At 34.2% G+C, this 26524-nt stretch overlaps 6 protein-coding genes and 1 non-coding gene across 8 annotated transcripts; 3 read left to right on the top strand and 4 right to left on the bottom strand.

Annotated features, from left to right (window-relative positions):
• Window positions 1-1230: 1230 nt before the first annotated feature.
• LOC108838762 (UDP-galactose transporter 1) lies at window positions 1231-2996 on the bottom strand. The gene is made up of 5 exons (XM_056991109.1): window positions 2625-2996; window positions 2283-2532; window positions 1980-2187; window positions 1639-1870; window positions 1231-1552 (listed from the first exon to the last, which is right to left on the bottom strand). Exons 1-5 carry the CDS (start codon window positions 2718-2720, stop codon window positions 1328-1330), a joined length of 1011 nt encoding a protein of 336 aa, XP_056847089.1. The 5' UTR covers window positions 2721-2996; the 3' UTR covers window positions 1231-1327.
• Window positions 2997-8551: 5555 nt separating this feature from the next.
• On the top strand, window positions 8552-12016 carry LOC108818117 (long chain acyl-CoA synthetase 9, chloroplastic). The gene is made up of 11 exons (XM_018590985.2): window positions 8552-8683; window positions 8917-9447; window positions 9514-9768; window positions 9851-9982; window positions 10083-10256; window positions 10363-10592; window positions 10680-10797; window positions 10896-11027; window positions 11120-11254; window positions 11354-11560; window positions 11653-12016. Exons 2-11 carry the CDS (start codon window positions 8917-8919, stop codon window positions 11818-11820), a joined length of 2082 nt encoding a protein of 693 aa, XP_018446487.2. The 5' UTR covers window positions 8552-8683; the 3' UTR covers window positions 11821-12016.
• A 1443-nt stretch (window positions 12017-13459) lies between these two features.
• TRNAQ-UUG (transfer RNA glutamine (anticodon UUG)) lies at window positions 13460-13531 on the top strand. The gene has a single exon. It is a non-coding gene; the product is annotated as a tRNA-Gln (tRNA).
• A 239-nt stretch (window positions 13532-13770) lies between these two features.
• On the top strand, window positions 13771-14468 carry LOC108818368 (acetyltransferase At1g77540). Its single transcript, XM_018591325.2, has 2 exons — window positions 13771-14117; window positions 14187-14468. The coding sequence occupies exons 1-2, from the start codon at window positions 13806-13808 to the stop codon at window positions 14256-14258; spliced, it is 384 nt and encodes a 127-aa protein (XP_018446827.2). The 5' UTR covers window positions 13771-13805; the 3' UTR covers window positions 14259-14468.
• A 335-nt stretch (window positions 14469-14803) lies between these two features.
• LOC108818367 (indole glucosinolate O-methyltransferase 4-like) lies at window positions 14804-16597 on the bottom strand. The gene is made up of 4 exons (XM_056990768.1): window positions 16042-16597; window positions 15646-15956; window positions 15426-15490; window positions 14804-15347 (listed from the first exon to the last, which is right to left on the bottom strand). Exons 1-4 carry the CDS (start codon window positions 16587-16589, stop codon window positions 15045-15047), a joined length of 1227 nt encoding a protein of 408 aa, XP_056846748.1. The 5' UTR covers window positions 16590-16597; the 3' UTR covers window positions 14804-15044.
• Window positions 16598-19734: 3137 nt separating this feature from the next.
• LOC130498033 (indole glucosinolate O-methyltransferase 4-like) lies at window positions 19735-21191 on the bottom strand. Its single transcript, XM_056991367.1, has one exon. The coding sequence runs from the start codon at window positions 21189-21191 to the stop codon at window positions 20649-20651; it is 543 nt and encodes a 180-aa protein (XP_056847347.1). The 3' UTR covers window positions 19735-20648.
• An 81-nt stretch (window positions 21192-21272) lies between these two features.
• Window positions 21273-23604, bottom strand: LOC108836682 (indole glucosinolate O-methyltransferase 1-like). 2 transcript variants are annotated; one of them, XM_056990767.1, is made up of 5 exons: window positions 23013-23604; window positions 22559-22869; window positions 22421-22485; window positions 22103-22289; window positions 21273-21707 (listed from the first exon to the last, which is right to left on the bottom strand). In XM_056990767.1, the coding sequence occupies exons 1-5, from the start codon at window positions 23480-23482 to the stop codon at window positions 21292-21294; spliced, it is 1449 nt and encodes a 482-aa protein (XP_056846747.1). In that variant the 5' UTR covers window positions 23483-23604; the 3' UTR covers window positions 21273-21291. The 2 variants fall into 2 exon arrangements, with proteins under 2 accessions (XP_056846747.1, XP_018465306.1); XM_018609804.2 differs by having other exon boundaries at window positions 21443-21694; window positions 23013-23595.
• Between the last annotated feature and the right edge of the window lie 2920 nt (window positions 23605-26524).

Raw genomic sequence — 26524 nt, 5'->3', positions numbered from 1 at the left:
GGAAAACTTTTTTTGGTGAGAATATAAATAAATAATGCAAGATTTACCTACAATTAGGAATGGATGTTCAAATCTACTCCACAAAGAATAAGATTTGCACACATTATTGCAATTGGATTCTTTAGATATATGAAAATATATTCTTTCTTTGTTAGAAACTAATTAGTAACGTATATACAATTTACGCAAGAATTTAAAGGGAGATGATTATTTGCTCTAAACCCAAAAGAAAAACACCTCCACAAGAGAATAGAGATACAAAGAAACAATGTCAGCACAGAAGATTCAACTTGCTTCTTTGATCGTAGCTTTTTTTCTTCTCTTTTCTCAATCAACTGGTAATATATAGTTCTTTGATAATTGAATTATATAATAATGATGAATTCACTTTTTATACAAAAAGAATAAATTTTCCAAATTATAGATCAAAACAGTATGATAACTTAGCAGATATTAGAGATCAAAACAGTATGATATCTCCAAGAAAATGGAACTTCAAGGGATTGCGTATGATTTCTACACTTGGGTATGAGCCTAGCACAGTCACGTTCTCAACTTTGAATAACGGATTGTGTCTTGATGGTGGTAGAGTCTCTGAAGCTGTGGAGTTAGTTGATCATATGGTAGAAATGAAGGTTAGTCCACATCTCATCATACTTCTTAACACTCTTGTCAATGGACTTTCTCTCCAAGATTGACTCTCGGCTTTGATAGATCGAACGATGGCTAATGGATGCACACAAAACTTTTCAATGAAATGGAAACCAATGGATTCAAAGCAAATGTCTTTACCTACAACTCTCTCATAGGAGGTTTCTGTAGTCTCTGTAGATGGGATGATGTCGCACAGTTTCTAAGGGATATGGTTAGAAGGGAGATCGCCCCATACATCATCACTTTCAATGGTTTGATTGATAGTTTTGTAAAAGAGAGAAAACTTATAGAGGCTAAAGAAGTGTACAATGAGATGATCACAAGAGGCATAGATCCTGATACCATCACATATAATACTTTAATATATGGGTTGTGCAGTGAAAAGCGCTTTGACAAAGCCATGCTGGATCTGATGGTTACCAAGGGATGCGATCCTGATATTGTGACGTGTAATATCCTTATAAATTGATACTGTAAGGCCAAACAGGTTGATGAAGGTATGAGAATTTTTCACAATATTTTTGAAACAAAATTTTTCTTTCTTCTGAAAATTGAATTAACAACTACCAAACCTAGTCGAGCCGATAATCAAATTTATAAAATTCTACCATATCCCAAAATAAGACAAGACAAAATGTAATTTCTCTATTAAAGTTCTATCTTGGGTCAGAGATCAGACTTTGCCTTCTAGTTTATCGTTATTAACAAGAGGAAGCAACTCCATCTTGTTTCTCGGTGTGCGAGGAGTCCTAGGAGTTCCAGGCGTTTGCTGTGAAAGCATATGCCTCACGTATCCATAGAATGTGCATCCCACAAGCGTGATCCCACATCCAACAGCATTCATATACGATATCGGGTTACGGAATATCAACCATGACACCAATACAGCCACCGCAACCTGCCAAAAAAAGTACATGAACCATGCTCTCTCAAGGACAGCATTCATATAAGATTATTGGGTTTTAAGATTGTCTTTTGTTATACCTTGAGGTTTCCAGCTACGTTGAATGTGACTGCAGTTGTGGAGTGAATAACGTAGAAGATGGAGAAGTTGAGACAGAATGCTAAGACACCAGAACTGAATATGATGATAAGGGCTGACCAGGGAGACGGGTGTGCATCAAACCAACTCAGAATCCCGTTGCCTTCCAGTAGTAATGCCGGTATCCCGAGGATCATCGTGGCGAAAGGCGCCATGTAGTATACAGTGTTTATGCTACAATAAAAGAGAGATACATGAAATCACCTCTGTGGCTAAACCAATTACAATGATGGCATTACATGATTCTCTAGTGGCAATAGAAGACACAACAAGGAGCACTGACCTATCAAATTTGTAACCATGGAGAAGAGACTCAGCAAGAATAGTCTTAGTGGAAGTAGCTAAACACCCAAACAGAGCAGCACAGAACCCAAACATGTTAAAGCTAAGCTCAGTAACAGAGGTCAGAAGAATCCCTCCAACAATGGGGACAAGAGACGCCCAGATACGCCAGTCAAAGTACTTCCTCCACACCAACCACTGTAACACAACTGCTCAAACACACACCAACCAATCAGACTACTACTCTCTTGACATCCAAGGAACAGATCTAAGAAAGTGAGTCATCTCGGAACCCTAAACTAACCTGTAGTAGCTGGAGTGAAGGACTTAATAGTCTGCATGAAAGAGACAGGGATGTAACGAAGGCTGACGTTACCCAACACGATGTTGATACAGAAGACGAAAGACATAGGGAAGATCCTCCTCCATCGATCCTCTGGCTCAACCAGGATCAAAGGTTTAAGCTTCAAGACTTTGATGACAATGTAGGCTCCAATGGATGAGGATATGAAGTGAACACACGAAACCGATAGTGGGAACTTGAAATCCAGTTTCTGCAAAAAGAAAGGTGTAAACTTTACAATCCATAAGACAGAGAGAGAGAGAGAGAGAGAGATGAGATGAATAAAGTGATAAATATATAAACCTGGAAGATCCATTTGTTCATGATGATGACGGTGACGTTGAAGCCCCACCACTGAAGAATCGCTAGTACCGATCTGAACACGCTTCCCTCCTCCATAATGATCTCTTTCTCCGGAAAAAGTTTAGGACTTTCGGAATCAGATCACGAAAAGGCGAAAACCCACCAAGAGTTAAAGGAGTCTTAGGAGGTGGAGCCGTGAGAGATCGAGAGCTAAATAGATAAGGAGGAGGAGGAGGAGGAGAGTAAACCCTAATGAAAATGAAGGCTGGAGAAGGTAACGGTAGCAGAGAGGAGGAGCTCTTGTTCCGTGTGATTTGTTTCGAATTCTCTTCTTCTTCTCTTCGTCAATCTCTTAAACGTCTCTCTCTTACGCCATGGAAATACTGTTTCGCTCTTCAGTGGGATTTCATTTATTTATTAGTTATAAGAAATGGGAAATATTTATTTGACAAACTTAAAATACTTTATTTAATTATTATTATTCAATTCATCCCAAAATACAAGTAAACTTTTTTTTTCAAATTTTTCACATTTATTGAATTTTTCACAATCATATAATATGCGGATTTATATCAATGGATTTTTATCTAAAACTAACATGAATTATTGGACTATATATAGATCATAGATGTAAAAGTAATACCTTCATATATATATATATCTCTAAATACAAAATGAGTGTTCTCTGTATACATGAATCAGCACTTTAGTGACAATAAAACAGGATAAGTATCATGATTTTCGCCAAAAGAATGCTAAATTGTAGTTTCTGTTTTTTTTTTTTCATTTATAAAATTTTGGTGTCACAATTGAACCACTATGTATGTTTTCAGTCACAATCGAAAACTTTTTTTATTTCCTCAAATTTAAATAAATTGTAAAAATATCCATTTGGCTTGTGGTATTTTCACACACATACTTCCGAGGGTTTGGGAGATCACTGCCGTCCGGTTGAATATACTATCTCATGACGTTGACTTCCCACTGCTACTGTTTAATTCTTTTTTATTAATTGGGTATGGAATATCTAATTTATTGATTATATATCTAACAAATTCTAGATATACTAGTGATATTCCGGCGCTACGCGCCAGGTTCGTATGTTATACTTTTACATAAATATATAAATTATTATATGGTCTTAACAAATAAAATATGTTAAATATGAAAATAAATATATATTAAAAATGATATTTTCTGATCTTTATTAACAGTGGTTAGTGACTTTGTTTGAAGTTGTTTAGTTCAAAGTGGAATAGGATAAGTGGTTGTTACTAATCTATTTAATAAAAATAGAATAAAAAAGCCGATAGTCATAAACAAAGTTGATGTTTTATATAGAAAACATATTTATATTATTAATTATTAAAGTAACTATATATGAACTATAAAACTTTTACTAATATATTTAGTTCAAATAATAGAAAGATGTAATACTGTTCAAATTTTATAAATTTTATAAAAAAATATGGATGAAGTGTCAATTTTTGATAAAATAATTGGTGAGTATCTAATATATATTTTTAAAATTATCATGTTGACTTTTAAAATATAAAGTGCGAGTTGTATGTGTTACTTTAGTTTCAAGGTCTCTCAAAAAGATGTATCTTAAAATAAGAAACATAAAATTATTTTCTATATTAGTTTTGTTATAATGGAAGATTTTGTGTGTGTTCATAACGAAATTCTTGTTTGTCCACCCTTATTTAGAAATATCAACTAATCTTAATATGAATCTAAATATGTTTTGTAGCTAAAAAGTATAAATGGTTCCTAAACTCCTCTATTTAATGGACAACTTCTATTTTAATCGAAATGGAACAATTTCACCAAATATTCCTAGTAAAAAATCTTGTTAATCAGTAAATGAGATGTTAGCATCTATAACGATCATGATAAAGACAATTTCTAACTATCTGTGATATTCGGGCTTGCTGACTTGTTGCATTTAGTAATGGTTTTGACAATAAATGGTTAGTGTGGTGCAAAAGATTAATGGTGAGGGTGGTGTGTGGTTTACATCAATTTTAAATAACTTTAGCAACCAGGCAACGTTTTTAAATTTCTCTCAGATCGGAAGTAATGATTCTTTTTTTGTTTAGTTAAGTTTTAAGAGTATATTAATCATGTTCACGGTTTTTAAAATGTAAACACGAATAGCATGCATCAGGGAAGTTATTGGTTTTCTTGGATAGTGTAACATGGGAAGATACCATAGAGTTTATGTGCCAATACCAATAGACCAAATGTTAGTCTTTTGGACTTGAATCGTCATCAGTTACTAAACATTATTAGAGTGGGATGAGTGGAATTTCTAGATTGATTATATGGCGGTTACGTCGATTTCAATTAAGAAGGGGAATCGTAGAGGCTTCATTTTCCATCGTCAACATCAAATATAAAGAAATCCTATAAACCAATGTTTTGACACGCGATCCGGACACTTAATCAGACGATTTACCGGGTCTCTGAATCATTGGATCAAGCGTGGGTGAATAACAGTTTAATAAATGGATTAGTTTTATTATAAGATAATATATTAACTATGAAAATAAATATATCAAAACTAAAGTTAATATTTTAAATGTTTTCAAACATAAAGTAATAGTATGGATATGTATTTATTTTATGTTTAATTTTTTTTTGAAAATAATTAACTTCAGTTTCCATTTTTGTATTTTTATTTGACATACAAAATATTAAAAAATAGTTTAAAAGTATTTTTAAAAAATATGTAATATAAGAGTTATGAAATCTAAAGAAAATCAAGACACAAAATTCATAATAAATTAAACTTTCAATCTAAAATTAAAACATCATTGTATAAATTGTCAATAACAAAAATAAACTAACACCTAATAACAATTAATACCAAAACACATTAAATAAAGTTGAGAAAAAAATTTTAATTATTAAAAGGAGAATGCCACATGGCATTTTTCCTCCAAGAAGAAAAAAAACTCAACTTTATTAGTTAAGATTATTGTTTTGGTAACGTTTTGTTTTGTCAACAAGGTATACGTTAGCTTTTAGTCCACATTCAATTAAATGTTTGTTCTTTGTAATTTATCAATTTATAAACAAGAAACTTATTTTTGGAATTAATGCAAAAACTACAACTGATATATACTTGTAGCATTTTTCAAAATTCAAGTTGTAAACTTATCAAAATTATGGACCAAGTTACTCAAATTTTTTATTGTTTATTGAGGAAAATTATGCAATAGCCTTTTAAACCTAAGTTTTCTTTCAGAGCACTTCCAATCCATAACACCATTTTGGTGTGAAAACTACACCATTTTAATGTAATTCTAGTATCAAACCTTTTTTTTCTCCAACCACAACACCAAAACTATATTTTTTTTATTTTTATATTATTAAACTAAAAGAACTATTATTAATTAATATATATAATAAATAAAAAATTTATGTAATTATATTGAACAAAAATATATCACATATAATTATTATTTTTATAAAAAATATCTACAATTTTAAAATATAACAATATTAAAATAGTAAATTAAAATAAACTATTTCACTATATGTAAAATACTGATTTATATACTTATACTATTTTATATGTATTTATTTTGTCACCAATAATTATAAAACTAATATTTTACTAATAAAAGTAAGTGAATGATGTTTAATGTAGTGAATAGTACTGCGTGAACAGTGTTTGGCGTTGTGAACAGTAACACACCAAATTTGATGCGGTACTGTAGATCTACACCAATATGGTGTGATTTTTACAGTTGAATCGGAGATATTTTAGTGTAAAAAGTACACTAAAATAGTATTTTACAGTTAGGTTGGAGATGACCAGACGTGATAAGTTAGGCACGTCCAATCATATCCGTCAAATAAGGAGTAAATATATGCATATATGTATATATAAAACTCATTTAAAAATGAATCTCCGATCTGATTCGTAATGCACATATATGTATATATAAAATTATGTTTAATTTTGTATATCTATATACTTTTAGTTATTTTATCCAATAAATTAATTATTTGGTATTAAATTTTTAATAGTATGTAGTTTTAAAATAATTTGTAATGAAATATTATTATTTTATATTAAAAAATTTCCTTTTCTTTTAATAATTTCCAAAAATGAAAATTTTATTATTTTTACCGGATCGACGGATCAAATAGGATATCCGTAATATTTATTCGAAATTACGGATTGATTCGTACAGAACGGATCACAGATATCCTTTAATTTCTGGATATTCACTATGTACCCACCCCTAATAATTATATTTCTTAATACTTTCGACACCATTTTTAGTATGTTTTCTTGAAAAGGTTAAAAAATATTATTTTGGAAAATGTGTAAAAATTTATCGTACCTACGTTTACGAACTTATAAACTAAGTTCAGGCATTCGGGTATTCGTGCCAGGTTTAGATCGGTTCTTTTTAGGTCTGGGTTTTTGGGTCCCAAATATTTAGATCCAATTGATATTTGTAATTTTTCTGGTTCCGGTTCAAGTCTGCTTTTCTCAGATCCAGATCGATTCGGATCTATAATAACAATACCTATAAAAATTCATAACTTTTGGGTTCGTATCTGCTCCAAATCGGGTCCGGATATTTAAAATCTAAAAAAGGAATGACATATCTAAAATCCATCAAATTTAGTCAATATTTGTCATATATATCTAAAATTTTACAAAATTACTTAAATTAAAATATTAATAATTAAAATAAAATATTTTGGGACTCTAAGTTTTGCATATTAAAACTTCATATTACTTAAAATGATACAAAATAATAACAAATATTGTTAACAAAAGATTTCAGCTAAATCATAAAATTATATAAATAAAATAGAAAACAAAAAATCATATTTTAGATATACATGCTTTAAGGCCGGATACAAATCAGGTTCTTACTGGATCGGGTCTATTTGGCCGGTTCTTTTCTTCGGGTTGGTTTCTTTCGGATAAAAGAAATTTGACCAAAAAATACTTGTAAAATTTTGGTTCAATTTCGGATTGGGTATTTTTGAAAGGATTCCAGTTTGAATTTTTGGATCCAGGTTAAAATCATACCTAGTCTAAACCGTTTACCTAGACACAAAGTCAGCTTTTTCAATTGACCAATTGTTAGTTTGGTAGACGACCTAATTTATAACATTTCCTCTTCGATAAACTGATTTTGAACCCGTAGCATACTTAGGCTTCAGGAAGATATCTATTGGGTCCACTTACAGAATTCAGATGTGTGTTAACAGTTAGCCTAGCATCCTCAGAACATGTCCATTAGAGATTTTTAAGATGAGTTCACACGTTTTTCAAGAAAAAAATAATATAATAAAAAAGAGGAGGTGAACTCGGGGCGCAGAGGTTCACTGGAGTGATACCGATTCGTCATTTTTGGATTTGTGTAATTTAACCAAGACTCCTAATGTTATATGATATCTAGAGAACTTAATAAAAGGAAGCTTGGTTTCAGGAGAAGAATCAGTCTCAGAAGTAAGTAACCAACACAATGTAAGCATTCTCATAGGTAACCAACACAAGTGTCAATTCAAATTCCAAACTTATCTAACTCAATCAAAATGTTCCTAATTTCTCTAAAAAAAATTATTTTATCTAAAGAGAAGACTCCAATATTTTTATGGGATTACAAAAGAAAAAAAAAAGCAGTTAGATATGGTTGTGAAATTAGGTGCGAAAGGTATGAAAATGAGCGTTTTGTGGAAGTAGAGAGATTCATTTTATTTTGGCGTACCAACTGGAAGCAGAGGCTCTATTTGCATTGCATGGCTGTTTTGTCAGACTATCAACCTAACACACATCCTACGGTCCAGATCATCTCTCCATCCTCCACGTCACGTGTGATCCACGTGTATGGTCTCCTTAAAATACTTCAAAACCAAAAAAAAAACATTATTTATTTCCTTTCTTCTTCGCTTCGTGACTCTCTCCGCCTTCATCCACAGTCCTCTCGACGTCTCCGCTAAAAGACCACAATACCCCTCGCCAATAAGAACCTCTCCGCTCTCTGCTCTACTTGCTTCTCCGTTCATCTTCTTCGATCACTGTAAGCTCTTCTTCTTCTTCTTCTTCTACATTACAGATTACGTTATTCGAATTTTCATGGAACTCTCTTAAAAGGCTTTGATCAGTTTCCTCAGATCTCTCAAAAGTTGAACACTTTTTTTCTGTCTCAGATCAAAATCAAATTTTTTTTAAAAAAAGATTCTAACTTTACTGAGAGACTGTTCTTCTGCTTTTTAACCAATCTGTACACTCTCTTCTCTCTATTGCTTGCAGATGATTCCTTACGCTGCTGGTGTCATCGTCCCTCTAGCTCTAACCCTCCTTGTCCGCAACGCCAAGAGAGACAAGAAACGAGGCGTGACCGTCGACGACGTCGGCGGAGAGCCAGGTCACACCGTACGGAACCACAGGTTCAAAGATCCAGTCAGCTCCCACTGGGAAGACATCTCCACGCTCCCGGAGCTGTTCGACATCTCGTGTAAGAACCACAGCGACAGGTTCTTCCTCGGGACCAGGAGGCTGATCGCTAGAGAGGTCGAGACCAGCGAGGACGGGAAGGTCTTTGAGAAGCTTCATTTGGGTGAGTACGAGTGGAAGACGTTCGGGGAGACGCTTGAAGCTGTGTGTAGTTTCGCTTCTGGTTTGGTTGGGATTGGACACAAGTCTGAGGAGCGTGTCGCTATTTTTGCGGATACGAGGGAAGAGTGGTTCGTTGCGTTACAGGGTTGCTTTAGGCGTAACGTCACTGTGGTTACTATCTATTCATCTTTAGGAGAAGAAGCTCTTTGTCACTCCCTCAATGAGGTAGGGAGCTCTTGCTTGTTTTTTTTTTCCTCTCTATATGTTTTCATGATTGCTCTCTTTCTTCAGACAGAGGTGACAACCGTGATTTGTGGTAACAAAGAACTCAAGAAGCTCATGGACATAAGCCAACAGCTTGAGACCGTCAAGCGAGTCATTTGCATGGATGATGAGTTCCCATCTGAGGCGAGCAGTACTTGGACGACGACTTCACTCTCTGATGTTCAGAAACTTGGACGTGAAAGTCCCGTTGATCCTAACTTTCCGCTTTCAGCTGATGTTGCTGTTATTATGTACACTAGTGGAAGCACTGGACTCCCTAAGGTTAGTAGGTTTTACTCTTACCTTTTGTTGTTTTCAGAACTTTTACTAGTAATCTGATTATCTCGCTTACTAAATCGTATAGGGTGTTATGATGACGCATGGTAATGTCCTAGCTACGGTTTCAGCGGTGATGACAATTGTTCCAGACCTCGGGAAGAGAGATACATACATGGCGTATTTGCCTTTGGCTCACATCCTTGAGTTAGCAGCTGAGGTATCTTCAAGCTTTGTTGATCAGTATTGCGTTTGTCCTGCAGTTCCTTGTCTCTCTCAATGCGTTTATTGAATATGGGTTGAGTTTCGTTGTTTTGTAGAGTGTAATGGCGACTATTGGGAGTGCTATTGGGTATGGATCTCCCTTGACGCTCACTGATACATCAAACAAGATCAAAAAGGGCACAAAGGGAGATGTCACAGCGCTAAAGCCTACTATAATGACAGCTGTTCCAGCCATTCTTGATCGTGTCAGGGATGGTGTCCGCAAAAAGGTTTGTGCATGTTAGATACACACCGAAACTCTTTTGCTCTGCAACTTGTTTAAATGTGATTAAGGCCTTATAATTGCATAACCGCTGACATTTTTCGGAACATCAGGTTGATGCAAAGGGAGGAGTGGCAAAGAAACTGTTTGACTTTGCATATGCTAGGAGACTATCTGCAATCAATGGAAGCTGGTTTGGAGCCTGGGGACTGGAGAAGCTCCTATGGGACCTGCTTGTGTTTGGTAAAATCCGTGCAGTCTTGGGAGGTCAACTCCGTTATTTGCTCTCTGGAGGAGCCCCTCTTTCTGGTGACACTCAGAGATTCATTAACATATGCGTTGGGTAAAAGCATTCTGATAGTGTGGCTGATCTATGTCTTCGTTCCTTTTACCATTTATGTTATGAACTAACGTTCTGATGTTTCCTCAGGGCTCCAATTGGCCAGGGATATGGACTAACAGAGACTTGTGCTGGTGGAACCTTCTCGGAGTTTGATGATACATCTGTTGGCCGTGTGGGTGCTCCCCTTCCTTGCTCCTTTGTTAAGGTAACCTCTTCACCTGATTTTTCCACCAGTCTTGGTTCTTCAAAACTTATCTGACTTGTTTGCTCATCTTATGATCATATGCTTATTTCTTGTTTCAGCTAATAGACTGGCCGGAAGGCGGGTACTTAATCAGTGATAAGCCAATGCCTCGAGGTGAAATTGTAATTGGTGGCTCAAATATTACACTTGGGTATTTCAAGAATGAAGAGAAGACTAAAGAAGTTTACAAGGTTGGTAACTCAACATCTACCAGTTTCTGCAAAGATTGGTTGGGTTTTTTTTCCCCTCTAAACCGTTCTCTTAACACTTCGATGTCTCAAAGGTTGATGAAAAGGGGATGAGGTGGTTCTACACAGGAGACATAGGACAGTTTCACCCTGATGGTTGCCTTGAGATTATAGACAGAAAGAAGGATATTGTTAAACTTCAGCATGGGGAATATGTCTCCTTGGGCAAAGTATAGTCTTCTCTCAAACCTAATCTTCACTCACTATTCAAGATAAAGCGTATTGTATTAATGTTAACTTTGTTTTTTTTTTTTTTTTGATGTTTGCAGGTGGAAGCTGCTCTCAGTATAAGCCCATACGTTGAAAACATAATGGTTCATGCTGATCCGTTTTACTCTTACTGTGTGGCTCTTGTGGTTGCTGCGCAACAAACGCTTGAAGGTTGGGCGTCAAAGCAAGGAATAGAGTTCACCAACTTCGAAGATCTGTGTGCTAAAGACCAAACCGTGAAAGAAGTGTATGCGTCTCTTGTTAAGGTAATGTTTCTTCATCCTCTGAAAACGTAGCAATTCGAGTCCCCAGTCAGTTCTTTTGTATAATATATGTTTTGTGTTGTGTGTTATGTTAGGCGGCTAAACAGTCGCGGTTGGAGAAGTTTGAGATACCAGCAAAGATCAAGTTGTTGGCGGCTCCATGGACGCCAGAGTCAGGGTTAGTGACAGCAGCACTAAAGCTTAAAAGAGATGTAATTAGGAAGGAGTTCTCTGAAGATCTCACCAAGTTATATGCTTCCTAAATCTTCTTCTTTCTTTCGTCTTCTACTATCTTTTTTTTTTCTTTCTATAAACACAACTTGTCTGTCTTGCTCTTTAGTTGGTTTGCTTGAGAGTAGAAGAAAGAGTCTGTTGACACAAAAACTTGCATTTGACACCAACAATCTACATGCTATTGACTTAAAAGCCAATACAACTTCATGGACCATTATCATACTATTGAAATTGCTTGCCAAGTCTTTGATCAATTTGTCATGAAGCAATAATAGTTGCTATGACATATCGTATTATCTTTGCTTTTTTAATGAAAAATAGTTTTGGTCCGTGATCTCGAGACAGAAGGCAGTAAAAGAGATTCAATAGTGAAAATACAGATAGATTCAGATGGAGGGGAAAGAGTGATGGATGTCATGAGTTGCTGGTCTGAGTCATGGAGATCATCCTCATTGATTGCAAAAGAAACCTTCATGGAACTTCTTCCATTGAAATTTGATCTCATAGGTGATTTCCTTGTGATGAACGTCTTATAGCTTTACCCTGAGACACCAGGTGGACCGGGTAAAAGTGGACCTAACTCGTGGGTCAGTCTGACACTGAAGAGGATGTTGTTAACAGAGCAGTGGAGAGCACGCTTAGATTTGAGCTCGAAACCATAGTTAGGGATAAAGTGGAGATTGAAAAGAAGTTGGAGAAGATGGAGGTTGAGAAAGCTGAACTGCGGATATCTTTTATATAAAGAATCTCAACTTTGTCTTTAAGATAGAGGCAAAGCATGGAAACAGGCTAACGAACTAATAACAGAAGTTGATTCTCAAAACGAATCCATGGAAGCCAGAGGCACAGACTAAATTTCGCAAAGATTGGAGTCTTTGGAAGAAGAAGAAGAGGTGAGAAAATAGGGGTTTGCTTCTGATGAGAGCTTAGAAGAAAATGTGAGGCTCTTCAAGATGTGTCTTTCCATCAAGAAAATACAGAACCTAAGATCAAAACAGGTCTCTCTAAACAACTGTTGCTATGTCTTTCATTCTCAGTTCTTTTTGTTCTGACTAAACTTTTGATAGTGTGTTTCATGAAGACATGATAAAAGCTGCTGGGAAACTGGGGAATTGTCAGAGAACAATAGCTTCGTTAGGGAAACAATTGCAATCGCTTGCAACACTTTGAAGTTCTTGATTGATACAGCGAGCATTCAAGTGGCTGCTACAAACAGGGGTGTAAGCAGCAGTAACACATAGAGTTGGAATGTACACAAGAATGATAGTTTCATTGCAAGAAATTATTTGGAGTCCATCAAAACCAACTTTCATCAACCAGAGGGCGTTCTGCTGGTTCTGAGAAGAGTCGGAATGGATTTGCTTAAGAAGTAAAGATGGGATGCGATTTAGCTTAACTTTGGGAGTTGTCAAGAGAAAAACTTGTTAGGTTAAAAAGATCATTTTGACGGTTTAACACCTCTTTGTTTTGTTTCCAGATTTTGTATGCAGGGGATTTTCTGTGAGTGATGTTTATTCTTTTTTAAACATATGGATGAATCTAAAGATTTCAAACTTTTTTTAATGGTTTTAAACATGACTCGCATACAAACGTGAATATCAAGGTTGTTTAATCTCGGTTAATTTTATCCCGTATAAATATGTTTATTGTTACATTCCAAGCATCCAAGGTTCTATGGTGTAGTGGTTAGCACTCTGGACTTTGAATCCAGCGACCTGGGTTCGACTCCCGGTAGGACCTTTTTTTCACTTTTTGTATGTTTAATTAAACTTCTTAATCACCGGAGAACATATTCAAAACTGACTGTTATTCTTCGTCACTTCTTATCCTTTTCAAAGCAAGCATTTGTGCTTTCTTGTTAAAACATTTAAATGAATGATTATGAATTATGATATCGTTAATAAGCCTCTTGTCTTAATGACATAAAAAAAGCCTACAACGATCCATACTCATACCCATTAAAAGGCCCAAACATAACACAAATGACAAAACGGAAGATCAGGAATCCAAGAAAATGATGAAACTTTCCTTTGGTTCACGGTTTTCTCATTTGGCGATGGCGGCGACATCGGGAGCGAAGACTACGGCGACTGAGCCACCGACGAAGATAGTATGGAACGCGGGGAAACACCGATTCGAAACCGAAGATCACGAAGCCTTCATCGACTACAAGCTCAGATACGACGGAAAAGCAATGGATCTGGTCCACACCTACGTCCCATCCTCAAAACGAGGGTTAGGTTTAGCTTCTCTCCTCTGCGTCGCCGCCTTCGAACACGCTTCCTCTCACTCCCTCTCCGTCATCCCTTCCTGCTCCTACGTTTCCGTAAGATCTCCTCAACTTTTCTAATTTCGACATGGATCTTGAAAGTTGAATCGGTGTTTGGTTTTGCAGGACACGTTTCTTCCTAGGAACCCAACATGGAAGCCTCTGGTTTACACAGAGGATCTTAAGTCTAGCATTTGAATGAAGACACTCGTTTTTTTTTTAACATTGTTGTTAAGCTTTGTGTTTTCATTGTCAGTTGTTGGTTGGTGTAATCTTCGGAACCTTGTAATCAAGATCTGTCGGAGACAGATGTACTGGAAACTGTAATAAAGAAGTCTTTGAATGTCTGTATTTGACAAAATAATCGTTGATTGATCGTAATGAAATATTTGGCAGACAGTTGAAACACTTCATGAAATTTTCTCAGTGATCAATCCAAATCGTTGAAGGGTTGATCTAATAGCTAAAAACTCATGGATTACGTAAGCCCATTTCTAATTTTGTTATTTTATTTTAGAGTAGATATAGAATGGTAAACGAAAATAATAATTAGCATTTTTTTCATTTCTGAAGTAAATCTTTTTTTTTACCATTTTGGAATTAAATTTGAAGTAGAGTTTATTTCAAAAAGAAATTTAAACTTAATTGAGATAGAAATGAATATGTTTTAAGGGATTATGAATTCAATTATGTTGTAAGTGATTTTCGCTTTTAATAAGAGTTAATTTAAAATGGTTTTACGATTGTTGTCAAAAAAAAAATGGTTTTACGATTAAATATATGAGATGTATGAGCATACAAACCAAAAACTCGAGCAATTTTTTTAACCTCCATAGCCAAATGTTAAAAATAAACCCAAAAAAAAAAAACGAGCACCCATACTTGTTTATTTGTGGTAGATAAACATCAAAACATATATAGCATCTTACTAATGCATATTATTCATGGGACAAGTAGTGATTTTTATTTTTGCAAACTTCAAATTTATTTGTGGAACTCAATAAGAGATAAGGAATAGGCACGGCAAATGAACTCGCAACGACTAAAGCCTGCAGCACAACCTAAAGCCCCCAATTCGGGAAGAGTCCTTTCTCTACCACCTGAACGTTGTGTTAATATGAACATGTCCAAAGTGAGCCGCAAGTTAGAAGCTAAGTCGTCACACTTTGGTTCAGCTGTTGGCATAACCACGTCGAGAACTATCACTTTTCCTTTCTCTGGAAGACTTGCCCAACAGTTTTTGAGAATTTTAACAAAGTTTTCATCGTTCCAAGCATGCAGTATCCACTGTCATCAATTACCCTTTTAAATTTTTTGTTCAAATTATGTATTACATCATGATAGTTTATACACATAAATACTTACTTTCATGATAATAGCATCTCCCTTAGGAATTTCTACTAACATGTCTCCTGCCACATGTTCCACTCCTATAATAACAGATTTAGTCAAGATATATATAACAATACCAGTTTTAGGAGATTATTATTTATTAGAATGTAAGTATTAACACTTCAATATACAAACTATATAAATATACAAACTATACAAACTATATATCAAGTTTGTTATTTAATTTGTTTACCAGGATAAGCATGAGCATGGCCTATAGCCGGTGGTTGGTCAAAATTGATGCCCTTGATATGAGGATACTTGGAAATGACTACACCTAGTAGGGTTCCAGCAGCTCCTCCTACATCCACCAAGGTGTTAACATCTTCAAATCCTTTGTACTTTTCTAGAAACTTCTTCATGAACATGGTTGACGAGTCTGACATTCCCGGGTTAAACTTCTCAGCGAATTGTTCATCAGAAGCAATGTATTCGAAGACTTTCATACCATGGGCAGAAACACATGCATCTCTTCCTTGTAATATCACATCCTTTATATGTGACCTGTAGAAAAATATTACTTAGGAAAATATGTAAATTACCTTGGCGTAATTGCATTTATTTCATCTTATTAATCTATAGTACGTACATATTCTTGAAAACGACGTGGTCATTGCACAACATGAAGAGAGATCTGAGGGAACCCGAGCCATCATCATCTTTCAAGAAAAACTTGCAAACCGGTTCGGCTGCGTATACCCTTTCGATCTTTCCGGTTTGGTCGTTCTCTCCGGTTTCAACAACACGACATTTCAAGATCGAGTGGCTGGCGAGTAATCGCATCATCCGGTCCAGAATCAGTGGAGCCTCCGGGTTTGTGGGTTTAGTAGGAAGACGAAACGCTATCTCGGAAGGCGAGAGCCACATACCATCCTCAATTGCAGCCATCGTGTCGATGACTCCCAGCTCCAAGGCAGCTTTGAAAACCATTGGGAACGTCAAGGAGTACACGATCCTCTCGGCTTGCAAGCCCACCATTTCTTGAGAATCTTGTTGTTCTTCTTCTTTGGTTAGACCCGGTTTCGGAGAAGTGCTTAAGGGATTTTGAAGTTGGTTTGCCATTAGTTGATGTTGGTTGAAAACGGAGAAGATAGACAACAATGTAAGTAATGGAAAATAGAGGCTTGGTTTCAACATCCATGCCTTGCTCTATTTATAGTGGAAACTGGAGGTAAGAGCCTTTCCAATAGAAGTTTCTCAACTTGGAGTTCTTATTTCATATATGTGTTTATAATATTATTTAACTATGAATATCTCATATTTTGGGCTGAGTTTCTCCACATTTTTGAGATACCCAGCAATTTTATCATTGCTCTTTTTTATTTAATTTATTTTAAAAATCCATGTTGGATACTTTCAATAGTGTTGCTCTGAATAGCAAATTTAAATTCTTTTTACAAATAGTTCGCCTATTGACTAAAACTTTTGAATCACCTAACAGAGGTTTAAAGGGGTTATGGTTCGATTTCCGTTGGAAAAAAAAAATCTGTGTTTCTAAATAGAGTTAAGCTATTATGGTCTGGACCTCGTCTTCGGAGGAAGTTCAAAAAAAAAAACTTATTTGGTGCCCTCAAAAATATCTATCTTATTAAAACAGGAACATTACAACTTTTTCTAGGTGGATTTTTAAATGTGGACCTCATATATTTAAATTAAATGTCTCATTCTTTATATATAATATGTACCATAGTCTAACTTTACATTGATGTATTTCCTTAAATACAGTTCTTCTTTTTGTCTATATTCCATATATGATTTTTACATTTATTACATGTCGATTTAGATAAGATATATACTAAGAATACTAAAATATTAATTGTACTATAATTACCCTATACAATTCATTTTAAATTGATCAGTACACTTTCATTGGCCATATTAATTTTATTAGTACTAATAACATTAGGTAGATAAGTCATAGACATATACATAAAGATATGACTATTCTTTTAACTACATTGGGCCTAATCTACTTTCTAAAACAAATAACACATAGCTTCATATATTGTATAGAAAATAGTAATATTGTATAGTATTATACTTATACAATAATACTAAAAACAAACCAAACTGAAATATAATATATATCGAAAATGCTTTGAACTATTACACACAAAATATATTAGACTTTAGAGATAAAATTCACTTTGAAATTACTTAATAATTATTTTAAAAATTAAATTTCGTAATGTACAAAAACATAAGTTTTATATAAAATTTTGTGTTACAATAAAATAATACAACTCACGCTTGCAAAGTGTTATTTTTACATACGAAAGTTTGATATTGTTCTTTAAACACAAAATTGAATTATACAAACTCGATACTACATAAAACTAAACAATATAGAATATATTTTAAAAATAAACCCGTGTAGATGTGCATATGTTTATATAATATATAAATATATTATGTTACACATATTTCATATAAATAATATCCCAATGTAAGTTTTGTATGATAAATGTTGAAAATACAAAATATATAGCACTATATATTTTAAATAATATAAGAAAATCTACTTTACGTTATCATAAATTTTAAAAATCAGATTTAGTAATTAAACACATTGCTTATTTAAACACATTAGTACACATTGTTATTTATCAAAATTTTATATTAATACACATTGCGATTATATATAACATTTAGTAAAAACAAAGATAAAAAAGAAAATTGACTCCCGCTCGGTCGAGCGGGTCATGATCTAGTATATTATAAAACTGGTACACTCGTCGGTGGTCATAATGGCATGTCGAACGTATGGGGTATGGCATCTTTTGGGATTAACCAAAAAACAAATTTTAAACAATATGAAAACTACAGGTCCTAAAGTGGGAACGTGAAACTTTGTCTCGAATAGCAGAACACTATATCTGTAGACCATAGGGATTAACCAAGAAAATATATTTAGTTGTCGTTGTCGAAAATGTATTTAGTCTCGTTTTTGTGGCAGGTTCATGGCGTCTCCCCCAACTTCGTTGGATGCGCTCATTGATCACTGCCAGCGGCTTCAAGGTCCACATGCTCCTCGAGCAAAGGCGGTCCTGAAGCTGTTGACCAAGTCATCGTCTATTCTTTATGGCGTGAGCGGAATGGACGCATTTTCAAAGGCGCTACACTGACTGGAGAGGCTTTCTTTCGTGGGATTGATAGAGCTATGCGTGACAGGCTGCTATCTTTGTCTTTCTCCCGGTCCTCTGTTCAAGTTGTTGCTCATTTTCTTCTTGAGCTGTACTTTTGGTTTCTCTCCCCTTTTAGTTAATTTTCCCCTCTTCGGTTTTTGTCTTTCTTCTTGCTCTGTTTTGTTGTCTCATTTTCTCTGTTTTTCCTTTTGTTGTAATAAGTTGTGTTTCACAACATTGTAAAACTCAAAAAAAGCGGTATAAATCTTTGACATTTAGACCAAAAAAAGAAAATGTATATTAATGTGATTAACCCGTATGGTTGATGATTAAGGTCTTGTAACGTAAACATGGCCGGCTCAAGGTAATTAAAGGTCCCAGGGCAAAAAAGAAATGGAGGCTTGTTAATAATTTGTTTTAAAATAATATATATATATATATATATATATATAATTAAAAAACTGACATATAATTAACAAATCTGTATATTATCTATTTGGTTTTTTTTTTTGACACAATGCAAAGTAACTATAATCTATGCTCTTCTGGTTCAGAGAACTAAACTGGAAGCGTAGTATAGACATAAAACATAGCAGAATAGGAACATCTATTTGTTTCTAAATTAAATTTATATTTGTCATTTAGAGAAAAAAAAAAAGAAAAATTATGCCCCTAATAGCATGGGTACGGGCGGTCGCACTTCGCACTTCGAGACATTATCCGGCACTGAATATTAATTCCATCAATAATAAAATCCTAACAATATGTTATTTCCTTTATTTTCTACCAGTAATATATTTATATTTAAGAATATATTATTATAATTTCAAAATATTAATATTGTAATATAGATAATGTATATGGTTTATGACGATTAATTTTATAAGTGCTGTCCATGTATTGATTTCGTAATCATAAGTAACCCTTAATATCTATAGCCTGATGTGACTTATCCAATATTAATTATAGGATTAGTATGAATAGATAAAATTGATTTAGTTGCACCAAAATGAAAAGATGTTTGTATCATAAACTAGGAGTACATCTTTTTACTTTTGGACTAAAGTCTTTCGAGTGAGGGGTAAATTTTATCTATTAAACAGAACTCATGAGTTTCTATCTGTAATTTTATATTTGTACCATTTCATCATGTTTTTATTAGTAATAAAACCTTAGTGCCTTATTAATGACTCATCTACTACATATATAAAATTGGTTTTCGATAAGCGAACTCGCAACGACTAAAGCCTGCAGCACAACCTATAGCCTCCAATTGAGGAAGAGTCCTTTCTCTACCACCTGAACGTTGTGATAGTATGAACATGTCCATAGTGAGGTCCATGTTAGAAGCAAAGTCGTAACACTTTGGTTCTGTTGGCATAACCACGTCGACGACAATCACTTTTCCTTTTTCTGGAAGACTTGCGTAACAATTTTTGAGAATTTTAACACAGTTTTCATCTTTCCAAGCATGCAGTATCCACTGTCATCAATTTAAATCATTTTATTTTGTTAGAAAAAATGTTTTAGACCATGATAGTTCAGAGACATGTATACTTACTTTCATGAAAATAGCATATTCCTTGGAATTTCTATAAACATGTCTCCCGCCACATGTTGCACTCCTTTAACAGATTTAGTAAAGATATATACTAATAATACCAAGTTTGTTATTTAATTTGTTTACCGGGATATGTAGTAGCATTGACTAAAACCGATGCTAAGTCGAAATTGATGCCCTTGATATGAGGATACTTGGAAGTGACTACACCTAGTACGGTTCCAACTCCTCCACCCACGTCCACCAAAGTGTTAACATCTTCGAATCCTTTGTAATTTCTAGAACCTTCTTCATGAACATGGTTGAAGATTCCGACATTCCCGGGTCAAACATCTCAGAGAATTGTCCATCAACAGCAAGGTAATCGAAGACTTTCATGCCATAGGCAGAATAAATGCATCTGTTCCTTGTAATATCACATCCTTGAGATGTGACCTGTAGAAAATGTATTAATTAGGAATATGTAAACTGGCTTGACGTAATTGCAATTTTCTTGCCTTATTAACTAGTCTATAGTACATACAAAGACGTGAAAATGACATGGTTATGGCACAACATGAAGAGAGATCTGAGAGAACCCGAGCCGTCACTAGATTTCAAGAAAAACTTGCAAACCGGTTCGGCTGCGTATACCCTTTCGGTTTTTCCGGTTTGGTCGTTCTCTCCCGTTTCAACCACACGACATTTCAAGACCGAGTGGCTAGCGAGTAATAGCATCATCCAGTCCAGCATCATTGGAGCCTCAGGGTTGGTGGGTTTAGTAGGGAGACGAGACTCTATCTCGGAAGGCGAGAGCCACACACCGTCCTCAACGGTAGCCATCGTGTCGATGACTCCCAGCTCCAAGGCAGCTTTGAGGACCATTGGGAATGTCAAGGAGTAAACCATCCTCTCGGCTTGCAAGGCCACCATTTCTTGAGAATCATGTTGCTGTTGTTCTATGGTCATAACCGGTTTAGGAGAAGGGCTTAAGGGCTTTTGAAGTTGATTTGCCGTTAGATTACGTCCAACTTTTTTTGTTTGTTTGCATTTTTGCAATGATTCAGCTACCATTAATGTCTTTTCTTTTTCTTACTTAAAACTACATATATTATTATTATTTTGCAAAGATTTATTGACAGCTGTTGACAAAGACATTCAGACAGGTACAGTTCTAAGAGTTATTGGACAAAGTTGTATATTGGAAATCTTCATCTTCCTCAAGTTGGAAGAGTGTTGGATAACTAACGAGTGCAATATATGATGCACATCTTAGAGAGATGAACATATAGTTTATATGTCCTATGAATAATTGGATTAGGAGATAAGCTAAGAACAGTGCAGGCCCTGTTTTATATTGGGCTGAAAGCAACAGTTTTATATGATTTGATAGTGTAAAGCCCGACTGAAACTGGCTTGTTATTGTTATGTTCATTGTTATATTGTTATGTTCAGTTGATTTCTCCGTATTTCCTGTAGATGTGTGCCCCATCCCTATCACATTGGTATGCCGTATGCGATTGTTCAAAAACATCGGTTTGGTTTGCCAATGTTCTTGTTGTTGTTGGTCCGAAAAACTGAAGAAGATCACTGATAAATAGATCGGTATAACTTTTTTTTTGAACGAAATAGATCGGTATAACTAAGGCAGAGCCGCAGAGAGGAGAAGAGATGATTGATTTCAAGATTCATTATTAAACTTAGTGCCATGCAATACTTAAGATCGCCAAACCAATACCATAAAACTATACTGCATGCAATAAAATTCACTAACAAATAAAAAACCCTCACAATTTATTCATCATAAGATTTAGCTCGTAATGTTGATTTCAGACTATCAACCCAATCATAGTTTATTTTCCAATTGCCACATCTATTTATGGAACTCGATAACAGAATATGAATACGCAGAACAAATGACTTCACATCGAATGAAACATGACTGAATGCTAAGTTCTCAAATTGTGAAAGAGATCTCTCTTTACCTCCCGAACACTGTGTCAGCATTAGCAGGTCCATGGCGAACACAGTGTCAGATAAAAGGTCACCACTCTTTGGTTCTTCTGGTGTAATCCTCTCTACAATTATCACTTTTCCCTTTTCCGGCAGACTCTTCCAACAATTCTTTAGAATCTTTATACAATGTTCGTCCGTCCAGTCATGTAGTATCCACTAGCAATAATTTTATAGGCAGTTTGAAGTCAGAAATGACAGACTTAAATATCCTCGAAAAGATCAAATTTTATATTCAAGTATTTATATGTACCTTATTTTAATAAAAATAGCATTTATATGTAACTTACTTTCATAAAGACGGCATCTCCCCTTGGAACTTCTTTAAACATGTCTCCAGAGACATGCTCGACTCCTATAGTTAGTAATAACATTACAAGTTTAAGACTCCAATTCAAAATTTTAATAATATTTATTCAGTTTTGTACCTGGATAAAATGGAGCATGTGTTAAAACCTCAGCTAGGTCCAAATTAATACCCTTGATATGAGGATACTTGGATGTGATTAAACCTAATATGGTGCCATTTGCTCCTCCTACATCCACTAGAGTGTTAACACCTTCAAAACCTTTGAAAAGTTCTAAGACCTTCTTCATGACCATAGTGGAAGATTCTGACATTGCCTGGTGAAATAGCTCACCGAACCGTTCGTCCAACTTAATGTATTCAAATAGTCTCATGCCGTGTGCATTGCTGAACGCATCTCTTCTTTCCAGTATCACATCCTTGAGCTTTGTCCTATGAAAGTAAATAACCCCCGAAACAAACCTTTAGTTTTTCATTTTCTTTGGATTTATATAGAACATTTTCATGTGAATCAGTTTACTTAGTAAGCTAATAACCAGTTTCAAGTAAGTAAGATACATCACTGAAGCACCTACCAAGTCTTAAAAATGACTTGGTCATGGAACATGACGAGCAAAGACGCGAGAGAACCAGAACCGTCACTATCTTTCAAGAAATACTTGCAAACCGGTTCGGCTGCATATACCCTTTCCATCTTTCCGGTTCGACCGTTTTCTCTGCTTTTTACCATACGGCACTTCAACATCGAGTGGCTGACGAGTAACCGCAGCATCCGGTCCAGCAAAACCGGTGCCTCTGGGTTCATTGGTTTGGTTGGGAGACTAACCGTTATCTCGGAGGGTGAAAGCCACGCGCCGTTGCCTGCAGCAGCGATGGTGTCGATGACGCCGAGCTCCAAGGCGGCTTTAAGAACCATAGGGAAAGCCACAGTGTTCACTATACTCTCAGCTTGCAAGCTCACCATGTTCTCGTTGGCTGCTTGTTCTTCTTTGTTTAAAACCTGATTAGGGTTAGTGGTTACGGGTTCTTGAAGATGTTTTGACATTGTTGTGTTAGCTGAGAGATTGAAGTTAGATGACACAGGTAGATTTGGTTTGAGAGTGTGGTTTAACTCTAACAATAAGTGCCACTTTATAGGGAGAACTATCAAGCTATACCGGCTTTAGATTTGGAATGGTGAGCAAGAGGTTATGTTTAATACTCCCTCTGTTTTTAAATAATACATGTTTTGAGATTTTCATACTTTTTAATAAAACATATTAAAATTTATTTATTAGTGCATAGTTTTTTGTTATTTTATATTTCCTATATTTCTAAACCAATAAAATTTCAAGAAATGCAATTAATGTTTTTGAGATTCACAATTATTCATAAATTAGTTGACAAAAATTACATTGAAAATATAAAAAATACATCTTTTTGAAACAAAAAAAATTCCTAAAACATACATCTTTAAAAAACAGAGGAAGTAGTATTTTATTTTACGGGCATGAATGGAGTCGGCCGACAGGGTATTGTCTACATATGTCTAAAACATTAATGTTTATTTTGTGTTGATTGAGGTAAATGGCGCTTTGGGAGTGGCGTGTGACCCACCACCAAAAAATTCTTATATTATCAAATACGTAAATGTAAGATTATATACATGATTCACCCAATAGTCGACTTTCATTCAGAAGGGTCATATTAGAATGGAACCAAGTGACTAGATGATTACTCATCCTCTCTTATCTAATTACAAAAAAGAAAACAAAAGTAGTGACTTATGGAGTAATATTTACTATAATAATTTACAGATATTTTGTAATGAAACCGTGCCCCCCGTTTAATGATTTTTTTGTTTGTAAACGATCATTGTAAGAATAACTTACAGGATATCATTTTTCTATAGTCCACTCAGATATTCTAATCTTTAATTAGTTTTGGAACACCAGAAAACGATTGATCGTTAATTATATACGTTGGATGTAAGGATGAACATAGTTTACAAAAAAAAAAATGCAAGGATGAACATATCTACGTTTGTCGTATATCGCTCTCGCTCTCGCCATTGACATCATTATGATTTAGGTTTGCGGTTGCAACTAAACCTAATATAATAATTTAAGTCGTATATCTGCAGGTAATACCGAATATTGAAGGGATTAGTTAACTGTATATAAGTCTGAAAGACAATATACAGTCCAGAATAAAGTTTTAGTAGTGACAACTAAGATTTTCGTCAGATTTTTGGAGGATTATCCAAGCCCCAAGGGGATTTATTAACCTCTATCTTATTATATAAAGCTTGGTTCTTCAAAGTTACTAATTAACAAGATCGCGACACATGTTAATTATATATTTAGGATTGTGACATGTGTTAATTTTCCTTTATTTTCAAATCTTAATTTAAAAAATCATTAACCAAAAATAACTACAATTATCACATATATTTAGGTTTTTACAAAACCTAAATATAAAATCTTAATTATATATTTAGGTTTTTACAAAACCTATTACCAAAATCTATTTGTACAATATTTAAACACTAATTTTCTTTTCTAAAATCATAAAAAGATAAATGTAAAAACATATTTAATCGTAATTATCCTTTTTAAAATCTTAAACAAAAAATTGTATTTAAAAATTATTAACCAAATAACTACAATTATCACATATTAACACGATTTTAAAAAAAAAAATCGTAATTTTTGTTTTTAAAAATTAATAGTAAATTTTCGTTTTTACAAAATATTATACCAAAACCGATTTGTAAAAATACTACTTTTCCTTTATGTTTCCTTTATTCAAATTCTAATTAAAAAATCATTAACCAAAAAATAACTACAATTATCACATATTAACACGATTTTTAAAAAAGTAATAGTAATTTTTCGTTTTTACAAATTTTATACAAAACCGATTTTTTACAAATACTAATTTTCCTTTATTTAGTAATTATCCTTTTTAAAAAAATCTTAGACCAAAAATGTAAAAGTCTGCATATATATATATATATATATATTTATAATAACAAAATAATAAAAATCTTATTATGAAAAAATTGCTTTATAGTATTTTTCTTTATAAAAAGTGACATGATTTATTTTAAAAAGTAATAGTAATTTTTTCGTTTTTATAAAACATATACCAAATCAATTTGTACAATATTTAACACTAATTTCCTTTTCTAAAATCATAAAAAGATAAATGTAAAAACATATTTAATCGTAATTATCCTTTTTAAAATCTTAAACAAAAAATTGTCAAAAACTGCTTAATGTTAATTTTCTTTTAGTCAAATCCTTATTTAAAAAACTATAAACCAAAAAGAACTACAATTATTTACATCTATATATATATATACAGAATTAAACTCCTTAATATTTTGTCACAACTCATATTTGATCACCAAACATAATTATTGATTCACAAAAAATTATAAGGTGAGGTTTTATATCCTGATCTTCGCATGTTAAAAATATAAGGTGAGGTTTTGATCAAAAAAAAAATATAAGGTGAGGTTCTATATCCTCATTCTTCGCATGTTTTTTCCTTTTATAAACCTACGTTGATTTCTTTTGTTGTATTATTATCATGCTGTCTACTAAGTTATTGCCATAATATGATTAGGCGTTTGTACACATATACAATCTATAATTAGTTATCCTGTTGTACGTAAGTAAGTGTTCTTTTTGGTAATCGACGTACGTTAGTTAATGTCGCTATTATGATTGCTTATGTGTTTTTGTATTATTATGTCTTTACACGCAGAATGTGAAGCGCTGATTTGGGCAATGGAGTGCATGAAGACCCTGCAGTTCTCAGATGTGGTGTTTGCTACGGATTGTTCTCAATTGGTGAAGATGGTGTCCTCACCCGAAGAATGACCAGCATTTACTACACATATGGAAGAATTTCAACGAAGTAAGACTTTCTTCCCTAATTTCAAGATCAGACATATTCCAAGGGCGCAAAACACAATGGCGGACAAGCTTGCTCATGGGGCAAGGAATTCACCATCAGCTATGTTATATGTCGATTCGATTTCCCCGGTTTGGTTTTCTGAACCGGTAGAATCACGGTAGAGTAATTCATTGTTGTCAAA

This window comes from Raphanus sativus, chromosome 7 (genome assembly GCF_000801105.2).
Source record: "Raphanus sativus cultivar WK10039 chromosome 7, ASM80110v3, whole genome shotgun sequence".
Classification (NCBI taxonomy): Eukaryota; Viridiplantae; Streptophyta; class Magnoliopsida; order Brassicales; family Brassicaceae; genus Raphanus; species Raphanus sativus.
This window is presented reverse-complemented; position numbering and strand designations above follow the sequence as displayed.